General features: G+C 39.1%; 1 protein-coding gene across 1 annotated transcript in view; it reads left to right on the plus strand.

Moving 5' to 3' along the window:
• LOC124150788 (prothoracicostatic peptide-like) overlaps positions 1 to 3,485 on the plus strand; it is a 92,902-nt gene extending 89,417 nt beyond the window's left edge. Inside the window, exon 4 of the mRNA XM_046522861.2 lies at positions 2,837 to 3,485. Coding sequence (XP_046378817.1) covers positions 2,837 to 2,919 — 83 coding nt within the window. The 3' untranslated portion in view covers positions 2,920 to 3,485. The remainder of the gene's footprint in view (positions 1 to 2,836) is intronic.
• The last annotated feature ends 18,442 nt before the right edge of the window (positions 3,486 to 21,927 follow it).

Raw genomic sequence — 21,927 nt, forward strand, 5'->3', positions numbered from 1 at the left:
AAGATATTAAAAACGGGTAGATGAAACTCGATGTGCTACAACCTTTTCATCAACGAATCTCTCAACCACTGGTAACCTATGAGTATTTCCATAATGCGCCGAGTCCAACGTGCATCTCATGGAGTCTGACAACTCCAGCTTATATAGAGACCCTAACGGGTCATACAATACCCGGGGATACTGGCATAATGTCGTTCCTGACGTCCACGTGGATAGTATAAGACACGGGTCGTTATCAACTCTACATAACATGTTCGATGAGAAATCAACTAAGTTTAAATGGCTGTAACTTAAACAGAAGCCACATGTAAAAAGAGTGGGATGGCAAACCGTTTTCGTGTCTAGCTGTCTCTCAAGGCGACACTTTGAATGTTGTGCGTTTAGTCATAAACCCTCTTTGTGATGAATTTTAAAGGTTTTTTTTTTACATGTTCGTGTCTGTTCTATCGTAAAAAAATTAAAACATTAAAACTTAACAGTCGTGCAAAAGAAAGTATGCACCCACTTTTTGATGGTGGCTTTATATAAAACAAACAAGAAATTGTTATTCGACGGTGATGAATTTGATATAGGTATCATAACTGTGTTTTGGACCTTAAGTTTGCAGTATTTCGGCGACTGATTTCAAGTCTAGTAACGTGTTGATAACATTTGTAATTTCCTATTTCAAATCTTATTTTTAAGTGACAACTTTCGTTTGCCTTATAGTTCATATTTATTGCTGCGAACTATCCAACCTCAGAAATCTTTTACCGTCTTTCCAAATTATGAAAGTGGTGAGTCACCAACATCTTATAGATATCCGGATTAGAATAGGTCTTCAGCAACTGATGCTTGTGATAAGAGGCGACTAACGGGATCGGGTGGTCAGACTCGCTGTTTTGGTATTCTTCTCGCAATGGCGTGAATCGATGCTCATGATATCAATAACTGGATTCTCTGGTCCAGACTCGATTATTTACAGACCGCCGTCACAAAGCTGGTATATTGCTGAGTGCGAACCAGACGTGGCAGTTAGTCACCAACATCTTATGGTGTATACTCGAGATGTCGTAGAGAGTCACTAATGTCGTAGTGAATCACAGCATCTTATGGAGTATACTCCACAGATCGTAGTGAGTCACCAGCATCTTATGGCATATACTACACACATCGCAGTGAGTCACCCACATTTTATGGCGTATACTCCACAGATCGTAGTGAGTCACCCACATTTTATGGTGTATACTCCACCGATCGTAGTGAGTCACCCACATTTTATGGCGTATACTCCACACATCGTAGTGAGTCACACACATTTTATGGTGTATACTCCACAGATCGTAGTGAGTCACCCACATTTTATGGAGTATACTCCAGACGTCGTAGTGATGCAACAACATCTTATGCAGTATACTCCAGACGTCGTAGTGCGCCAACAACATCTTATGAAGTATACTCCAGACGCTGTAATGAGTCATCAGCACCTTGAGAAGTATAATCCAGACGTCGAAGTGAGACAGCAACCCCTTATTGAGTATACACCAGACGTTGTAGTTGTTGCCCTGTTGCCGTGTGTCCCAGGGTTACATTTGTTTCATGTAGTTGGGCAGCAATGGACGGTATGATTCCACGACAGTCAGTACACTCGAGTGTAAAAACAATAGAATTGTTCATAAACCGTAAAACCAATAGCATCATTCTTCCACTAGAACAAGTTTGCGAATTATGTTTCTTGATTCGTAGATACAGCTGCCTCACTTAACTCATGGATATGATATAATACAAATAGAGCGTCGAGGCAGCAGATATTCCCGGTTCTCTTTCCATCTCACTGTCCCGACCAATAGCCTAAGGTCCTCTCATTCAGCCTTGTGCATGCTTATCGGAATATCGACATTACGCTTCAGTGTGAACGGAATCTCCTCGAAGAAATATTTTCCAAATTTGTATTGTTTCGTTAAAGTGACAAAATACATTAAAGTTGTGAAAATGGAATTATAGGCCATTGAAAAAACAAATAAGAAACCTTTTACCGCTTTCAGTTTGGTGAAAGAACGAGAACCAGCAATATTTGCTATGACAGGAGTGTATTAAGAGCTGTGGCATGGACAGTGTGTTTGCCGATAGGGGAGAGATATGGTACTGTCTTCTCGTCGTCTTAATGTGTCGGGAACGTTGCGATGTTCAGAGAAATTATTTTACTTTAAACTCAATATAAACGTAGTCTATTCCTTGTTGTTCTACGTCTACATGTTTGACAAAAACATTGAAAATGAGGATAATTCTGCACCACATATATCCGATATTGAGACAAGCTAAGCCTATTAGCCGTCATCTACAGATGGACTATTTACCAGGTTCATTTGTTCACACTTAGACCGCCTCCGTTGGCTTGTGGTAGAGCGTTTGTCCGGGAAGCGGAAGGTCGGGGGGATTCGATCCCCGGTCGCGTCATATCAAAAGACGTTAAAAGATAGTACATGTTGTTCCTCTGTCTGACACTCAGCATTAAGGGGCTAAAACAAGGACAAGTCGGCTCGGAGTCAGTACACTGTGCCTGAGTGGGGTATTCATGTTAAACTGCGGCATGGTATCTCAGTGGGCTAGCACTATAAACTCGACATTAGTCCGGACTAGTACAAACAGCTACACACACACATGTACACACGCATGCACGTCGTTATATAAGTGCAATAATCTTGAACGCAACGTTTAACCCCATTTCACCTCACCTCGCCTTGTTCACACTAACTTGTTTTTTTGTCTGCGATAACCTCAATTTGCCACAGTCCGTCAGCGCTATGTTCCCAGATCGAGTCTCAATTTGGTTATACATGTTTTTTTTCTGTTCCAGGTGATGGCTTTCTTGACACCAAAGAACTCGGGAACTTTCTGGTTTGGATGAGTTCACTCAACGACATGGCAGCACATCCATGAATCAGTCTCGCGAGACCTAGTCCAGTTTGCGAGAGTCTCGTCAGCCAGCCATAGCTGAAAAACAGTCCCTAACGATCTCGTTGCGTCAGTCCTCTATAGAAGTGAACTCTCTCTCAGTCTACAGACTCTAGCGAGTCTAATCATTGCTGGAAAGACTCTATTGTTTATATGGTCCAATCCAAAAACAGCCTGATCAGCCGCTCGTGACGTCATCCGACTCCATCATTGCCACTGTGATTCACCTGTGATACTGCATAGCCCACGGTTCTCTCCTAAAGAGTTCACTATATCAGTCTGTTCTTTGTAAATGTGCTATTATTTCTGATTTCAAAACCAACTGCGAGCAATAAAGCAATAAAGCGTAAGCCTATTGTAGAGAAATCGTCATTATGTCGTGGTGTGTCGGAAGCACCGATACATAATTATCAGATAACGATGAAGTTAATTTGCTATAATGGAACATGCATGTCGCATCTTGGCCTTTGAATATGAATCGGACTTTTATGATAATAAATGAATAGAAAATGTTTTATTTTTCTGAAGGGAATAAAAGTCACAAACACTTAGGCGTTTTTCTTCAGTCACTCAACGAAATACTTCATAACGTTTGACGTTTTATATTGCGGACTTCATTGATCTGTACGGTAAGCTTTTAAGACACAATAGAAGTTATTATTCACTGTTACCATGTGAACTAGTTGAAGCTCACACACTATCTGAAAATGGGGTAACGCTTTATTCTGATGTCCTGATAGCAATCTGAAGCCTCCCAAAGGAGACTTTATCAAACTGCATCCGTTGCCTTGACCGTCCAGACAACTTAAGACCATTGCACCCACACTGTGTTTTGTAATATATTTTATGTTTTTCTATTTCTTTCAACTCTTCTTTTAATTGGCTTTGGCGTTGAAAAAGAAAAAAAGGAACGAGCAATAAATAAGAGAACATTCTGATAACAGTGATGCGATATCTAGACAGTACTTCATATATTTCAATGTCGGTACATACTTTGGAAACAAACCTTTACAAAATTTGTACATCACATCACATCATTATATACCATTTCAATGAAATACAGACAGACCAAATTGTCTATTTTTCATCACCCCACTCGTCTTAACCAAGGAACCTAAGAAAGTGGGTTCGAATCCCGGTTCGCTCCCATTATGTTTTTCTAATGTCTGTCAGCACCATACCTGTGCTCGTGGGTTTCAGCGAAGTGGTAAACGTCTAAGACTTTAAGATCACTTAAGGCTTTCCTCCCACATTAAGTTGACACGGCGTGATATAACTAGAATACTGTTCTAACTGGCGTTAAACCCAACTCACTCACTTAACCCCTTTATTCAGTGAAGGAGCTTACCCATTATTATGATCATTCCTAACAAACCTTAACATAGTCGTTACTATATGCTATTTTAATTTGTTTCGTAATCGAATGTGGTTTGCAAACAAATATTGATATATTTTCGATCTTCTTCCTAAGAGACCGAATGATTAAATATGGATCAGATTGAACAATACACATTCCCTGATATACAATCTTCTTGTAAAAAACATATATTTATATTTTTTAATATTGTTTCCGATAGATCAAATCAAATCAAGATTCCTTGATATAATCACTACGTGCGAACATTATTGATTTTCGATAGACTGTATAATCGATTATGGTTCAAGTTACACTTTAACGGACACACTAAGGGCGTAAACACGGGGTATTATATCCATATTATTTGGAAGTATAGAAAAATAAAATATTGCATCCTCACAATCTGAGACAGATAATGTTTTTCAGTCGGTTCTTCAAGACATACAATTGCTTTCTCTGATAGGAGGATCCAGACATATGTTTACCCTTTTCGCGAACACCTGGTGCCATCACTGATTTTCAGTGTTCCTTTCCTGAACATAATTTCCACAGCTATTTTGCCTTTTACGACCACTTTTAATCTAATCAATATTTAAACCCACAAAAATAATATTTCAGAAAATCGAGCATGTCGAGTGAACGATTTGTTTTATTAGGTAAAATCTGAGAAAGTATGTTATTTTCGTGTATTCGGGAAGATTAATTGCTTCCAAAAATATCTCCGGCCTCCCAGAATATCAAATGATTGGCCCTTAGACCACTGGGCCAACCGTGCTCATGCCTGTGAAGACAGAACATCACCATGTCCGACGTCAGTACCTGAGTCGTAAAATCTTGAAAGTATCTTATAAATAGATGAATCTGAAGGATTAAGGCAAAATAAAAAAAAAATCATTACCGAAGAATTCTTTTATGTTACAAACCGATGAAGAGTGTTCAATTACACTGATCGCCCCGGACGGACACTACCAGCCCCAAGCCCTTCATGATGATGGATCGTCTACAACATTGACTTTAACAAATCCCCTACGGATGTGTAATTATGGAAAAACCGTTACAACAAAATTAATAGTAAAATATTCTATGTGTGCGCATGATTTAATTTAATTTGCAAAATGAAACAGTGCCGTTATTCATTCAATTATACATTTATGTATTATTTACAATAGCTCTTAATTATGAACATCAGATAACCACGGTTGAGTTTGGCAGTTTCTGTCAAAAATCAACAACTGTGAGTCGATCTGCGGACGAGGCACAACACCTCGGGATCAATAGGATGTTGTTTGTGGATGAAGTGTTGATAAATGCTCGTAACCTTATGCCAATTACAATATGTTGCCGTAGCCTGCCACATCCCGTCATTCTAATCACAGAGACTTATTCAAAGATGACACTGGAGTATTCTTTGACACAAGAAACGGTAATGCCTTGAGTTTTACCACTTCCGTAGGACCTGTGTTACCGGAAACACACACGTCATGTCAATGTAGCTTTAAACGCTCTCGACTGAAGCGACATTAAATCATTGATGCCTCTCAGGTTTGCTTGTCTTCTTTTCTCAGACGCATATCGAGGGTACTTGTTTTTTCAAAAACACGTTCCTGTGAGTCATATCTCCAACGGGCTCAATACAAAGGTCTTTGAAAAAAGGAAGAAAAAATGTAATTCTGTCAATGTCGAATCAATCCCTTACAATCCGTAGCTTTCTAATATGAATAAAGAGCACACAATTGGATCCCGGCGACCTTTAATTAATGTCACTGCCTTGTAAAGATTTCAATCCTCATTATATTGTCATTAATAGTGTATATCGTGTCCGCCATTTGAAGGATGATTAGAGCATTTGTCAAGAAGTGTCGTGTTTGACTGATACGTAACCAATAAGGTTTAAATCAGATCTCATCCATTCGGGTTTTTATAATCGCGACCTTTTCCTTTTTATGGTGACAGCAATTTTTGTATTTGCCATTACAAAAACTCTTGAGGTAATTTATAAATAACATTCAACATTTAAACTGATTAAAGTAGGAAAAAGAAACATATGTTAAAGTGCATGATCGCATTTAGTTTTGTTTTGTTAGAACGTCATCTTTTTCAATGTATGGTCACATTTACTGCATTGTCACGATGGTGTACAAGAATAGAAACTAGTTCAGAATTACGATGCACGTTTATGGTGCGTTATGGTACATTCATTATGCGTTCTCCATCGCTAAAGACCATGTATAGTCCTAGAATCAACCCTACCGACACTATATTACATATATTGACAATCCACGTGTTTCAAACCATTGATAACTCGATCTATCTCTGATGGTACGGAGGATTTCGTGTTAACGAGTGAGTGAGTATTGTTTTACGCCTTTTTTACGTGTTAAGCAATATTCGTATGTATGTATGTGTGTGTGTGTGTGTGTGTGTGTGTGTGTGTCAATTTTGTGTGTGTGTGTGTGTGTGTGTGTGTGTGTGTGTGTGTGTGTGTGTGTGTGTGTGTGTGTGTGTGTGTCTGTATGTCATAATTTGACAGGACGCGTCACTAATAATCAGCGATCTGGAGTGCCCACACATTGACGCGGCTTCTCTTTAACATGAGTCAGTCGGAAACGACGAATGTATGAAGCATATACCTGAATCACAACAGACAGATAGAGCATGAAACAATCTCAGGTTGTTACCAGCAGGATACGTTGTCTTTGATGTATCTAGTCTTATAAATGAAAGTCCTTGTTAGTCCTTGGAACCCCCGAGGCTGAGACTGACGATGCAGACATGTGGTACCTGAGCCCACCAATCAGAACAACTGACTGTTATCTTGAAACACTAGCTCTGTTTAATTAATCTCCAGGACACTCAAAACAGCTTTCAATTAAGTCCTTGTATTAATGTTGCCCAGTTACATTTTATTTATATACTTTTTAGACAGAAATCAAATTGAACCATCTACTCTACTTACTTGACAATTGGAGTTATGTTCGCTGATTAGTCTTGTAAGCGTAAGAAATCAATTGCCTTATCTTAAGAATGACATATTTAAAAGGTCTGTTGATGTTGAATGGTGATACAAATGACCAATCGATAACCGACTTTGAGCTACAGAGAACTACAAATGGTTCTATACATGAAGTTAGTGTATAGTATTATTTTCTGCAGTTAAATATGTTTTGCACATGTTTTCGTTTATATATTTACTGTGTCGTAATGAGCCAATTCCACCTGAAAATGTAATCTATCGACGTGGAACAATTTTGAACGTTATCGATCCTTCCCACAGAAAGAAATAATATCCGGGCACGGAAAATCGGGGTCATGGTGTTGACACAGTCATTCGTGGCTGATATGATACCAATAACCCTATTTGGTATGTACTTGTATGTGTCTTGCTTCGAATTCTGTCCACAAACACAGTCATATAACACAGAATCATATTTTTATATACATGCTCATTCTTAACCTATAATAAAACAGGCGTACTACAAATCTTGAAGTGTTTTACATGGCAGAGTGAGTGAGTGAGTGAGTTTGGTTTAACACCGCTTTTAACAGTATTCCAGTCATATCACGGCGTGTCAGCTTAATGTGGGAGGAAAGCCCGAAGTGATGCAGGTCTCAGACGTTTACCACTTCGGTGAAACCCACGAGCACGAGTATGGTGCTGACAAACCTAGAAATTTAATGGGAGCGAACCGGGATTCGAATCCACAATCATAGGTTTCTGGCGTACCTAAGGGACGCAACTCTGCACAGCGAATCGCGGCGCCTTAGACGACTGGGCCAACTGTGCCCCCTTTACATGGCAGATGTAACATAGAATTCTTTCGGTTTCTAAGCACGCATACAATAATACCGAACTCCTTCACTTTTTACTTGAGACAAGTTCATGGTTAAAACGAAATGATATGTATTCAGATAAAACTATCAAATTGTAGCAAAATAATTCTGTCAAATCTTGATTTCGGTAAATTGGTTATCCTTTTCTAATATAAAATATACACTAGATCGCTGGAAAACATCACAGAAAACATAGTATATGCAGAAATCAGGTATTTAACACATTTGTTCATGTGTAGTTATAAAATGTAATCACACATTTAGCACAATGTTGAACTTTTAAAACTGGAAAATCATCCTGACTATAGGTGACTATATTCTCAGCTGATAATATGCCAAATCCTTCAACGCGGCAAAAATATTAAATTCTCAGAATTTTATCAATCTTTTCATCTACAAATCGTTTAATGTATCGCCACAATGGGGCTCTTCGTAACAGATACGTCTCAGTCGTGACAGAGACGGTTTGTTCACGTTTATGTTTCCAGCTGGAAGTGGTGTATTCCTTGATTGGCATTGCTTAGATGTTGATGGATGACAAAGTAGAAACAATGTAATTAAAGGCTACGTTTCGGTATTTGAAGGATGACAAAGTAGACACAATGTAGTTAAAGGCGATGTTTCGGTATAGATCTTAATACCGTTGTAAAGCAAGGCTGAGGTGAGGTGGTTGCCGGTTTTAATGTGTCTCTTCCCTAGTAGGATGAGGCTGTTGATGGTGTTGATTGAAACGTCTCTATGTAGACGACGGATGCATTGTTTGATATACATTACTTATAAGGGGACGGATGACAAAGTAGACACAATTTATGGGTAACAACTTTTCTTTATTTACCAAAAAGCAATGAGTTCTAGAGTTCTAGAATGACCAATTGTCTCAAGAAATGAGCCTACTACCAGTACAAACAGCCATGGTCTGCGACGTGCATGAATACTATCCATCTACGCTCAGGTGACCATCCCACCTTTCACTACTGAAGTAATATATTTTATGAAGCAATTAATGTACAGGGGAACCGGGAAGCGACGGTGGGTCTTCAGCGAAGACGAGCGAACACTACAAGTTCCAGGCTATCTCCACCTCACATCCTGAAAATGAAGGCGCATTGCCAACGAAATGCAAGTGATTGAATGAGATATCGTGATTATCAACGATATCCGGTAAACCTTTTGACCGACATGTACAAGAAAATCTACGAAATAAGGAACCATTAAATGAAAGCTTTTTACAAAAGGCAAAATAAGGCTTACATATAAACATTTAACCTTCTAATTTTCGTTTTGCTTGATGTTTTAGTTTTTAACAAATTTATTAGACTTTTTGGCATATTTCAAAAACGGTACACATGTATGAGGGAATTTATATCGTGTCAGATTTCATTAAGTTAGTGAGTGAGTGAGTGAGTAGGGTTTAACGCCGCTTTTAACAGTATTACAGGTATATCGCGGCGTGTCAGCTTAATGTGGGGGGAAAGCCCGAAGTGACGCAGGTAGCAGACGTTTACCACTTCGGTGAAACCCACGAGCACGGGTAAGATGCCGACAAACCTAGAAACATAATCGGGGCGAACCGGGATTCAAAGCCACAGTCATAGGTTTCTGGCGTATCCAAGGGATGCAACTCTGCACAGCGAATCGCCGCGCCTTAGACGACTGGGCCACCCGTGCCCCCAGATTTTATTAAGAGTTCCTGTTTCTATTTCAAAGTTCAAAACTGGGAAGAAATGGCGTAAAGGCACCTTGCAAGTCATACGAGTAAAACCAGTAACGTTTATGACAACAAATAATAAGAAAATGATTTTAAGCGTTTCCTTAAATGATACGCCATTTCCATTTTGGCAACAAAAAAAGACGCCTGATACGTTGTCCTTCCACAGGCAAGACCGCCCCCGTGGTCTAGTGGTAGAGGGTTCACCTGGAGAGCGGAAGGTCCGAGGCTCGATCCCCGGCCGCGTCACACCAAAAGACGTTAGAAGAGAAGAGGGTACTTGTTGTGAGACTGGCTGGCGCTCAGCATTAAGGGGTTAAACAAGAACTGGTCGGCTCAGTGTCCGTTTACTGTGTCTGAGTGGGTATTCGGATGTTAAACTGCGACATGGTATCTCAGTGTGTTGGCACAAAACAAATTGGCATTAGCCCAGACACAAGTACAAGCAGCCACACACCCTCCATTGACAAACAGACCGCACCTTTTGGGACAGGCATATTTTGGGGTGTTTGTTCAACGTTTGAATAGTTTTTCCATATCAATCTTGACTAAAACGACAACAGGTGTGTCCTTTTTTTACCTGATTACCCCTTCTTGGTAGACAATTCCGTAAGCCGTTCCATTTGCAGTGAGGATGGTAGTCAGGACTGCAAGACAACTTTAAGAGTAACTGTTTTAAGGCCCCACTCAGAGATATTCCATCTTTATGACGGCATCGACTAACATCACGAGCATCGGTCTACGCAATTGCGACAAGAAAACATGCGTGAACCAAATCACCGAGCTTGACCAGCCGATCCCGTTAGTCGCCTCTCAGGACAAGCATGGGTTGCTGAAGGCCAATTCAAACCCGGAACTTCATGACAGGCATTAGATTGCAGGACATGAACTGTGAAGATGAAATTAGGATAGCTTACAAATGGTGATTCTATATGATAAGAAATTAATAAACTAACTTGCTGACTACAAACCTTTCAAGAGGAGAGTTCATTTTCGTGACAGTCCACCACAAGAACACACTGAATAACGGTAAACAAAAGGGTAGTCATTGGTGTCACTTGAAACCGTTTCATTACCAAGTAAATCTGTTAATATGCACTGCATGCCGCTTGGCCCATAGTTACCGTGGACAGGCCATCACGTATCTGGGTTCCTGCAACATGACGCTTTGCTTAATTAAAGCCTCCGCCTGTTTGTTCCATGAATAGTTCACAAGGTGTCACTAATTGTAGATAGTATCACAAGGAACATCGAGTACCACAACTAAGATTACAGACCCTAAGTAGCAGTCATTGTAGGTTCTCAAGTTAGGAACATGGAGTACCATGATTGCATCCTAGCTTACATACATTTATGTTACCTCAAAGACAAACAACTGTCATCATATTATATTGATAACCAAACATGTATAATGATTATGGCGATATGGACTATACGGCTTATAAACGTATACACAACTCGTCAGACCAGGGAAGCTTGGTGCCATTTTCAAAGGTAAAAAGAAAGGTACAGCTCAACGTTTATCTCCTTTTCAAACTGCATCTGTTGTACCAATGGTTAAAAAAAACACCCCAAACCAAGACATTTAACCACAATGTGAGAGCCATGAACAACATAAGAGTTGTTATCTTTATCTAGAGTTTAAAGACTTCAGTCTAAAGTCCTAGACACAAACAAACTTCAATTTTTCAAGCAAGAGATGCGTTTTGAGTTATGTGGTGAAATGCGTCGAAAAGGGGTTTGACGTTGTGCTCAAGATTAATGCACTTACATAGCGACTTGCGTGCATGTGTGTGGGTGTGGCTGTATGTGCCCGTCCGGACAAATGCCAGTTCTAGACACCATGCCGCAGTTAACCATGAATGCTCCACTCAGACACAAAATAGTGACTCCAGAACTCGTTTTATATCCTTAAAGTTGAGCTCCAGACTCCAGTATTACTAACAACAGGTTCCATCTTTCAGTATTTTGCCGCCGGTGATCGAACCACCGACCTTCCGCTCTCCGGGCAGACGCTCTATCAACTACGCCACGGAGGCGGTTTGAGTTATATGATTCTGCAGATTCATAGTATGATAAGTAAGTAAATTACATTTTATAAGTAAACATAATAAGTCCTACTGGTTTATACATGCTGCCTCCAATAAGCATGTCTCGTCCTTAAAACGAAGTGTTCCAATATAACATCACAAAGTTCCAATTAATACGACTGCGAAATCGGCAACACCGGAAGCGCTCATTAAATCTCCATCATCATCATCATCATCATCATCATCATCATCATCATCATCCAACTTTTTTTTTTATAAATATATAAATATTTAGTATACTACGTTAAGGTTGACACAGTCAATCAACAGATTTGATATACTATTTTATGGTAAACAGTCAATCAACAGATTTGATATAATATTTTATGGTAAACACAGTCAATCAACAGATTTGATATAATATTTTATGGTAAACAGTCAATCAACAGATATGATATAATATTTTATGGTACACACAGTCAATCAACAGATTTGATTTCATATTTTATTGTACACACAGTCATTCAACAGATTTGATATAATATTTTATGGTAAACAGTCAACCAACAGATTTGATATCATATATTATGGTAAACACAGTCAATCAACAGATTTGATATTCTATTTTATGGTAAACACAGTCAATCAACAGATTTGATAATAATATTTTATGATACACACAGTCAATCAACAGATTTGATATACTATTTTATAGTAAACACAATCAATCTACAGATTTGATATAATGGTAAACACCGTCAATCAACAGATTTGATATAATATTTTATGGTAAACGCAGTCAATAAACACATATGATGTCATATTTTATGGTAGACGCAGTCAATCCACTGATTTGATAGTTCTGTCAAAAGTATTACGACAGACGTTATAGCATTCCAAATTTGGTTTACCAGTAGAACAGGTTGCATTATAAATTAACTTTCAGAATTAACAGAATTGAGATCCGTCCTTTGGAAATTTAGGAATAATAATTTCTTCGGAGGATCATGGGCAATATCTGTGAACGTCGGGGTATTCGCAGTACCGTCAACCCTTTCCTCTATACACATAGCCAATGCACGAGTGTCAGTGGAATGTTCAACGACACACACTACGTTGTTAATGACCGTCCGCCCAAGGATGCATCTGTCAATTTAGTTGAGATACATGTATGTCACGCGTATAACAAACCGTTATCCACAAATTACTGAAATGAGAAATGTTTCCTGGATTTGTTTGGTTCCATGGCAGTAGCTAGAGAAGAGTATTGAACCATTTACGCTTTCAAACTTTTCAAATGAGTGTAAAGACTTGATTCGGAAACTTTCGAGTCGAGTTGGTTGGTTGGTTGTTTTTTTGTTTAACGCCGCACTCAGCAATATTCCAGCTGTATGACGGCGGTCTGTATATAATCGAGTCTGGACCAGACAATCCAGTGATGAATGTCATGAGCATCGATCCACGCAATTGGTATCAACCAAGTCAGCGAGCCTGACCACCCGATCCCGTTAGTCGCCTCTCACTACAGGCATAGTCGCCTTTAAAGGCAAGCATGGGAAGTTGAAGACCTATTCTACTCCGGATCACCCAAACCCACAAACCAGTACTATCAACTTTCGACTTGGACTTTCCTCTTTCCTTCTGGATTCCAAAGTTATGACACTTCGACATAACCACTTTCCTGCTGCTTTCTGTAGAGAAAAAGCAATAATAATGAATTCTCTGGTCTTGACAGCACCAAATTCCGGAAAACCATTTAAGCCTGCAATTTGATGCAAGTGACATTGGCGCTGGTGGAGGTTTGTTTCAGGAAGATGCAAACGGCATCGATCAGCCTGCTTTTTACTTTTCAAAGAAATTTGACAAGCACCTCTTTAAAATGGGAGCTCGAGGAAACGCATGCTTTTTGTCAAGTATCACATGAAGTGTTCACTGATCACAATCAAATGACTTTACTTCATGAGATTATAAACACAGATCAAAGATGGATGAGGTGGAGTTTTCCTCTGCAAGGGGTTGGTATTGAGATCAGCCATGTATAGCTCAAGACAACGTGATCGCGGATTAGAGGAACGCACAAATTCAATTTTGCTAATTATCCAGGTACAATGCACCATGCACTTTATGAAATTTAATTGATTGTCGTAGGCACACCGTCTCCTTGATGTTGTCTATTCTAAAGTTTCCAACTATCATTCTTCTCTTGGAGAGGGAGAGTATTATGTGTGAGTAGTCTCAATGTAGATGTATTTGTTGTAAATGTCAGTGGCAGAAAACTATTGATGCTTCGGTAAAAGATATCAGGTGCTGTCGTGACCGGGTTTGAACTTTAGTCAACAGCATCGAATGGAACTTTGCGGCAGGTCTTTGTACTAGAATTAGAGTTATCTGCCCATATGGGCTGCATGAATATGACTGGCGTAATCGTCCTATAGTTTCTGGATTGGACAGTTTCTGACGCCTGTCATAAATATAAAGGCGACAAGAAGGCGATTCGGAGGCCTTTTGTTGGATTCGACTTATTTCCGATCTTGATATCTATTTGGAAGAAACGTATTCCTGCAAGGATTCAGCAATATTCTGGATTCAGGAATTGTGTTTTTTAAGAGTGACACTATAGTGAACTCCAGCGACTGCTGCTGCCGCTCATTTGACCTATTTATGGTATGGTCTCGTTTTTGTAAAAATAAAACCGTATGTTTAAATATAATTCATTGATTAGTCATTGATTTTGTGTGGTCATTTACTTACTTCACAATTTAGGTCTATGCGTACCGATTTCTAGGCTAATCTCCGCATTTTAATTTATGAGTCACAGTGACACTGTCGACAATTTCCCTTTGAACCGATCCAGGTAAAATGTAAAGCCCCCAAATCGATTTTATCAAATTCAAAAATTGTACTTTTATCATGTCTAAACTTTACTATGGCTGAGCTTTAAAAAAGGAAATGTGAAACTGTTTCATGAATGCTTCCATTGCGACTTGAACAGTTTGGAGAAACTTCTTTATCAATAATTGACTTGTACACAGTAACTCCCAACGCGAAGCCGCGTAAGAACGACTTCATCTCCTCGTTTATGTACGAATCTTAAGGTGAGTCATTTCATTTCCCTATACGAACAAAATTTCATCCAGGTTGTTCAGTTATAGAAAACGTGTTGCAGAACGAGGACTTGGCAGATCATGATGTAATTCCACTACCTGTGGCTGCCAAGACTGATCATACTGCTATCAACCTGTAGGTCATACAATCACACGTGACGATTCTTTTGTTCACAATAACAACTTGGCAGTTATAATATGCCTAAAATGTGCGAGAAGATAAAGAGGAACTTGTTGAATGTCTTTCAGCGTGGGTTACGTCAGGGCGTGGTGTTGTCGTGGTAGAATGCACAAACTTAAGGAGAGGAAACGGAATTGGAATAAAGCCTTTCTGTCCCGGTCAGCTGTCATCCAAAGTCATAAAAAGTGTGCAGTTGATTCCACTGACAAGGCCTCAAGTAACATAACCATTATGTGTAATCATCGCTACATTAATTGTTTGATCTAAGAACTTGACATAAATGATATTCCAAATAATGCCACACTTCAGGCCAGTATGTTACCGGAGGACGAAATCTGTCAAAACTGTGCATCAGTATGATCAACTTTTGACGAGACATGAACATTGCTCTTTTGTACTTGATTCCAAATGTACCACCAAATCCCTGTCTCAAAGGACTTTTTTATATTCACAGTATTTGAGACAAATGGAATTGATACCATGTGGATTCTCAACTCAAAAGATTTGCTACTTTTTGCAGTCTCAGAAAAGAAGCATGGTCCATTCTGTCAAAACATTTCACTTTTCAACTTTGTACACCACCATGCCACATGACAAACTTGAGGAAAAAACTTTATTCCTTGATTCATGGGGTTCTTGTTATAAAACATGGTGACCACAGATACAGTCATGTATCTATCGTCAGAGGTTCAGGACAATTTGTAAAAAAATGAAAGCAAATGCAATCTGAAGTTTACTGAGAAAACAATATGTGAAATGCAAAGTCAAAACAAGGTAATTTGGCCAAGAAGTTTAATTTAAGTTCAGGTACATGTATATCGATGCTCTGGTGTCGTTCAATAACAAATAGCTGATACCCACCTGAACTAGAAAGAAAGGAGACCAGTGAGACCTCCTCATCTGTTTCATATTTAGATCTAGGCATAAAGATTCAGAGAGACAAATAACTCTACACAAAACTGTATGACAAGAGGAATGACTTCAACTTTCGAATAGTCCACTTGCCCTTCATATCGAGCAATATTCCAGCAGCTTCAGCCTTTGCTGATTTTATTTCACAACTAGAAAAGGTTTTGTCGCTTTTTCAACTAATGGTCACATATGTAATGCATGTCACGAAATTTAGTGTCTCTATTCCACAACACTTGCCACACAAGTGAATGAATGCGGAATCTCTGGGACCTGGCTTAAACCAAGAGCGGTCTTAGCCAGCCTATCTACAAGCTCGTTATCATACAGGTCTACATGAGGGCTGACTCACATAATATCACAACTTATATACTTCGAATTGAGAAGAGTGTCTAATTTCATCATTGAAAATAAGACATCATAGCTCGATCTTGATACACAAGAGTTATCTGCAACCTTTATATCAACATGGCAGGCTTGAACACTGCAGAAACTTCTGGATGATAGAGTTGTTTCCAGGACACTAGTTGTACCTATATAAAAGCAATACGAAGACGATTCATTTTCGATCTGACCTGTGTCTTATCTACTTGCCAAGTGCAGTTTGGATATCTATAAGTAAACAGCGAACTCCTGCCAGATTTAACACTATTCTGGATTCAAGAGCAGATACAGGCCTGTTTCAAGACATTCGAGAGTGACAAAATTAGTAAGTGCACTACCAATATTAATTATAGGGCTTATAGGCTAGGGCTCACTCATATGACTTCAGTCTCTTGTTTTTTTTATTGTAATTTATTGATTATTCATTTATCTTATGTGGTCATTTACTTTCTAAGTTAACCTGTGTTTTAGTTCGTAAATCACCGCGAAACAACATTTACGTTTTGCTAAACAAATCAGCATTAATTTGTATTTAATTTCAGACGCAAAGACATTCATTTGAAAGTCTATAATCATCCCGGGCGGCTGGGTAGCCCAGTGGTTAAAGCGTTCGCTCGTCACGCCGAAGACCCGGGTTAGATGCCCCACATTACTATGTATGAAGCCCAATTCTGATGTCCCCCGCCGTGATATTGCTGGACGACTATTGCTAACAGCGGTGTAAAGCCACACCCAGTATGGAACCGTGTTTAAAATAGGTCCCAATTGTCCCCCGGTAACAACCACTGGGATGCGAACAATTGGGTACGAAGTCGATCATTTACTTGTAGCTTGAATATTGAGTTCGGCGTTAAAGAAAAGATAATGCCAGATTGCAGTATGTTCATTACGACTGCTGGCCGTACAAGCTATTCCAGGAGTAACAGCTCCACACGCCAGTGCTAGTGTTCTTCACATAAAACCGTTGACACGTCACACCTACCACGGCAAGAGCAGACGTCAAAGTTTCCGGACTGAACGCCGTGACTGCAAGTGATGGAATACCAAACTAACCCTGTGTCGGGATACGTCCGGATTACTTCCAGTTGTGCCTCTTTCAGCTGCAGGCGGATGAAGTCACCCATTCATTCTTCCCATCTTGACATACCTTATCAGACAGCTGGCAGCCAGTAAACCAGGACGGATATGCCACAGTGGTGTCCAGTGGAAATACTCACATGGTTGGTTGGTTGGTTGTTTAACGCCGCACTCAGCAATATTCCAGCTATATGACGGCGGTCTGTAAATAATCGAGTCTGGACCAGGCAATCTAGCGATTAATATCATGAGCATCGATCCACTCAATTGCGATCGATCACATGCATCAACCAAGTCAGCGAGTCTGACCGCCCGATCCCTTTAGTCACCTTTTACGACAAGCATAGTCGCCTTTTACGGCAAGCATGGGTTGCTGAAGATCTATTCTACCCCGGATCTTCACGGGTCAATACTCACATGGACAGTGACCTAGAAAGACGTTCGTTATGTACAAGAAATATTATTGTTTCAGATAACGTTTATCAGATAATAATATATAATAATGAGATCCAACCTTTAGTACGATAACTATCGTTTCTTTTCAATTTAAGTAAAACAGTATGTATAGGCATCATCTGTTCAGATTGTGGTTAGGCCTGTACTGTCGATAATGTTTCATATGCACATGCTCTCATAAATACAAACATCGAATAAAATGTCAAGAATATTATCCTAATCAGAGTAATGTTCACTGTAATTCGTAACCTGTGGTTAAACGATACCATGTGAGGTGAGGTAAGGTTTACACGTGTATATATGGTTTAATGCACTAACCTGGACTTATGTCGGTTTTATTGTGCTAGCCTACGGAGATATCATGCCTCAGTTTAACATGGATACTCAGACACGGGATACTGACTCCGAGCCGACCAGTCCTTGTTTCATCCTCCCAATGCCGAGTTTTAACATAACGGGATCGATAACCGACGTTCCGCTCTAGATCTCCGAGTCGGTTAAACATTAAACGTTAACATGAGCGACAAAACAAATAAGTATACAGAGCGAGTGAGGTGGGTTTAACGCACTTATTATTGCACAAAAACCACAACGTCGCATGTTATTGTTGGAGGAATGTTTACAGCAGATGAACTCAAATATCATCTTGAGAACGGATCTGGGATTCGATCCTAATACCAGTATAATCTTGTACAATGAATTGCCCGGGCTTAGAAAACTTGATCACCCGTTACCCTCATAAGATAAGTCATGCACAGAAACAACACTCAGAAGGCACTGTCTGAAGCTGAGCGTTAAACCTAAACGACGAAGTCAAAGGTACCAGAATAATTCGACTGTTAGGTCAGGCCATTTTGAAGAGTTCGTTAGCAGCACATTATAGATAAAATGTCTGCATTGTAAGCAAACATCTGGGCTATCATATTTGTACACAAATGAACTAATTGGAAACACTGGTTGGGTTTTTCATTCTGCTGGAGACATCTTTTAAATACCATCATCTGTTATCAATCGTATTTGACACAAATAACCTTTTGTAAAGTCAAACTATGACGACAATTTGAAAAGAAGGTGACAGACAACCTTTGCACAAACTGTGTTCTTGTAATGCGTCAACAGTTGACCCTAGTGCCGATAATGTGCATCATTAATAATTCACTGTGGGCTTGGGTGTATATATCCACTTGCCGCACCAAACACGTGTGACATGGAACACTGTAGCTGTGATGCATACCGCAGAATGTGGCACTCCATATCGCTGACGTGTTAAATCCATTGTGTTATGGGCTTTGGACTCCAAGCTCTCATCTACCGCAGGCCAAGGACATTGTACTAATCTACCTGTCACACCATAAAACAAATATAATCAATTAACACGTGCTTTTCATGTCATGTAATACTTCAGATCACAAACACATCGTAAGAACAAACATTTTATAATTCTAGAATTTCTTCGTTTGATATTTGTATATTGATTGGACCAATTAAATATTAATCCCTGTTTTTGTATGCGGACTCGCTAATGATCAGAAATAAACAAATGCTATTATCTTCGTCTGAAATATACACGTTACATATTTGTGCTACGTGATTGCACTTTTTTAAATTACGTTCTTTTGTAATTTTGATAAACGTCTCAATCGGAGTTGCAACTTGAAAGTAGAGGTGGATTTATTCACACAGATAATTTTTTGACACATTTTACATTCGTTTCAGCCAACCAAGCGGTTGGGTTGTCATGGTTATCCATTGTTAGATGACACTCCCCATCGTTTGATGACGTCATTGCAGTCCAAGGTGATATATGAGTTGAAAGAATGTGCTACTGATAAATGTGTACATCTCTTGACGATGCATTTAATGTACATATATTTCATGTGATATAAGTGTTATTTACTGTCTATTGTCGTAACAATGTTATTATATTACTAAAAGAAACATACTGTTATACAACAGTTAAATGTATCCAGAAATGAACTACTTGCTTCGGTTTTGAAAGTTATGCCCCTTGCTGTCAATCGACCAATCGGTGGTCAGGAAAGGTTGTCTTCTCCGCTGAAAACTCTGACCTCACAAAAGTGCAACCTCCCGTTGAAACCATTGCAGGGTGCTGAAGAGAACCGGCGTGACTCATTTTGTCCTAACATCAACCGTGATCGTGTGACCTGAGAATAACCAGTGTCGATTATCCAGATTCCACTGGATGTAAAGGGAAAAATAGCGGTGAAAATTATATAAATGGATTACTGATAATCAGTGATTGCACAAGGTGTTTGCGAATAGTGTAAGCATGTCCTTCCCTACCGGTTACACGTGCCACTCAAACAATTTGCATAACAAATATATGTCTGTAGCCTGACAAACGTTTAAGGCCACGTGATGAGACAGCCATGTAGTTTGACAAAGAAACTTAAATGTTACATTCAGTTTGCATTTTGCTATTCACACCAATATTTATTTGCCAACGAACGAACGGACACCAGATTGAAAAATGTTCCGACAATGGTTGTGGCAAGTATACCACCGTTCGCGACGTCTACAAGCATATGTCACAAATATCTGCCAGCCACAAATTATTGTTGAAATGTCGACGAGGTAATATCATCAAAGAGACTGAACCGCTTGAAATGTCATAGAAAGTCATTGCAAAATAGGCAGACACTAAATATCATATTTTCCCTCTCATTTCATGCATTGGTTCGGTTACGTTCACAAGCGTTTACAAAAGGTCTTCATTGTATAAGCGATACGTTAAACTTCTGTTCATGAGTTCTAAGAGTTTGTATAAGCAATGGTTTTGTGAGACCTTTTGTAACATACCGCATTCGACGTAATAAGCGCCCCGCTCTTATAAGCGCACACGGCGATATTTGCTTATATATTGGCTAATGAACAATCCCAATCAGCACCCCTTCCAATTGATCAATGTACACAAGACTTATTTATTCGCGTATAATACGCACTCGTGTGTTATATGCACCCTTAATTATTGGCAATTAAATTCTGGAAAAATATATCTGTCGTATGTAAACATTTCAGGCTGTCAGCATAAACCACGAATTTTACGATCTTTCAACTCTTTTTTCACCAAAATAATATTCTTATAAAAGCCCTCTATTTCTAATTTTGGGAGCGCCCTGGGCGCTTATTACGTCAAATACAGTAGTTGAAGAAAAGGTTTGCTAGTATTGACATTCACTAAACATTATTGGCGTGTGTGGTGAAGATGTTATGAGTGATTGTGCAAAACGTGTGTGTGGTTCCATTTTGATATTTGTCGTGCCTCTCTATTCGAGACAGATTCGTCCACATTATTAGGTTATTATTTTGCCAATGCTGAAATATACACTAAAAAACACAATCTTCCAGTTACAAATGTTTAAGAAAATAAAATATGAAACATATTTCATTAATCAGCTGTAGATGACAAACACCGAGCTAGTTATCTAAATAACTATTAACTAATTATAAGTAACATTATTCCTGGTATTTTGATTGTATGTATGTATGTATGTATGTATGTATGTATGTATGTATGTATGTATGTATGTATGTACAGTTCATCAGTGTGTCATATTTGTGTAGTAAGTCACCAAAACTGTATGCTTGATGATGAGGTGAGGTGAAATGGGGTTTAACATCGCGTTCAAGATTATTGCACTTATATAGCGACGTGCATTCACGTATGTGTGTGTGTGTGTGTGTGTGTGTGTGTGTGTGTGTGTGTGTGTGTGTGTGTGTGTGTGTGGCTGCTTGTATAACTTCTTCATAATTGAACAAAACGTCCAGCAATTCTTTGAGTTTAAAGAACCCACATGGAATTAATTGCACTTGTTTCAAATACTTTATGTGAAAAAAGAGTCCTACCTTTATTATATTAAGAAGTAAGAAGGTTTGAGAAGGGGATTTGATGGTACTTTTGCTGGACCTAACAATATATATCTTTGGACGTACAT

Source organism: Haliotis rufescens, unplaced genomic scaffold (genome assembly GCF_023055435.1).
Source record: "Haliotis rufescens isolate VD_foot unplaced genomic scaffold, xgHalRufe1.0.p SCAF_6, whole genome shotgun sequence".
In the NCBI taxonomy this organism is placed as follows: Eukaryota; Metazoa; Mollusca; class Gastropoda; order Lepetellida; family Haliotidae; genus Haliotis; species Haliotis rufescens.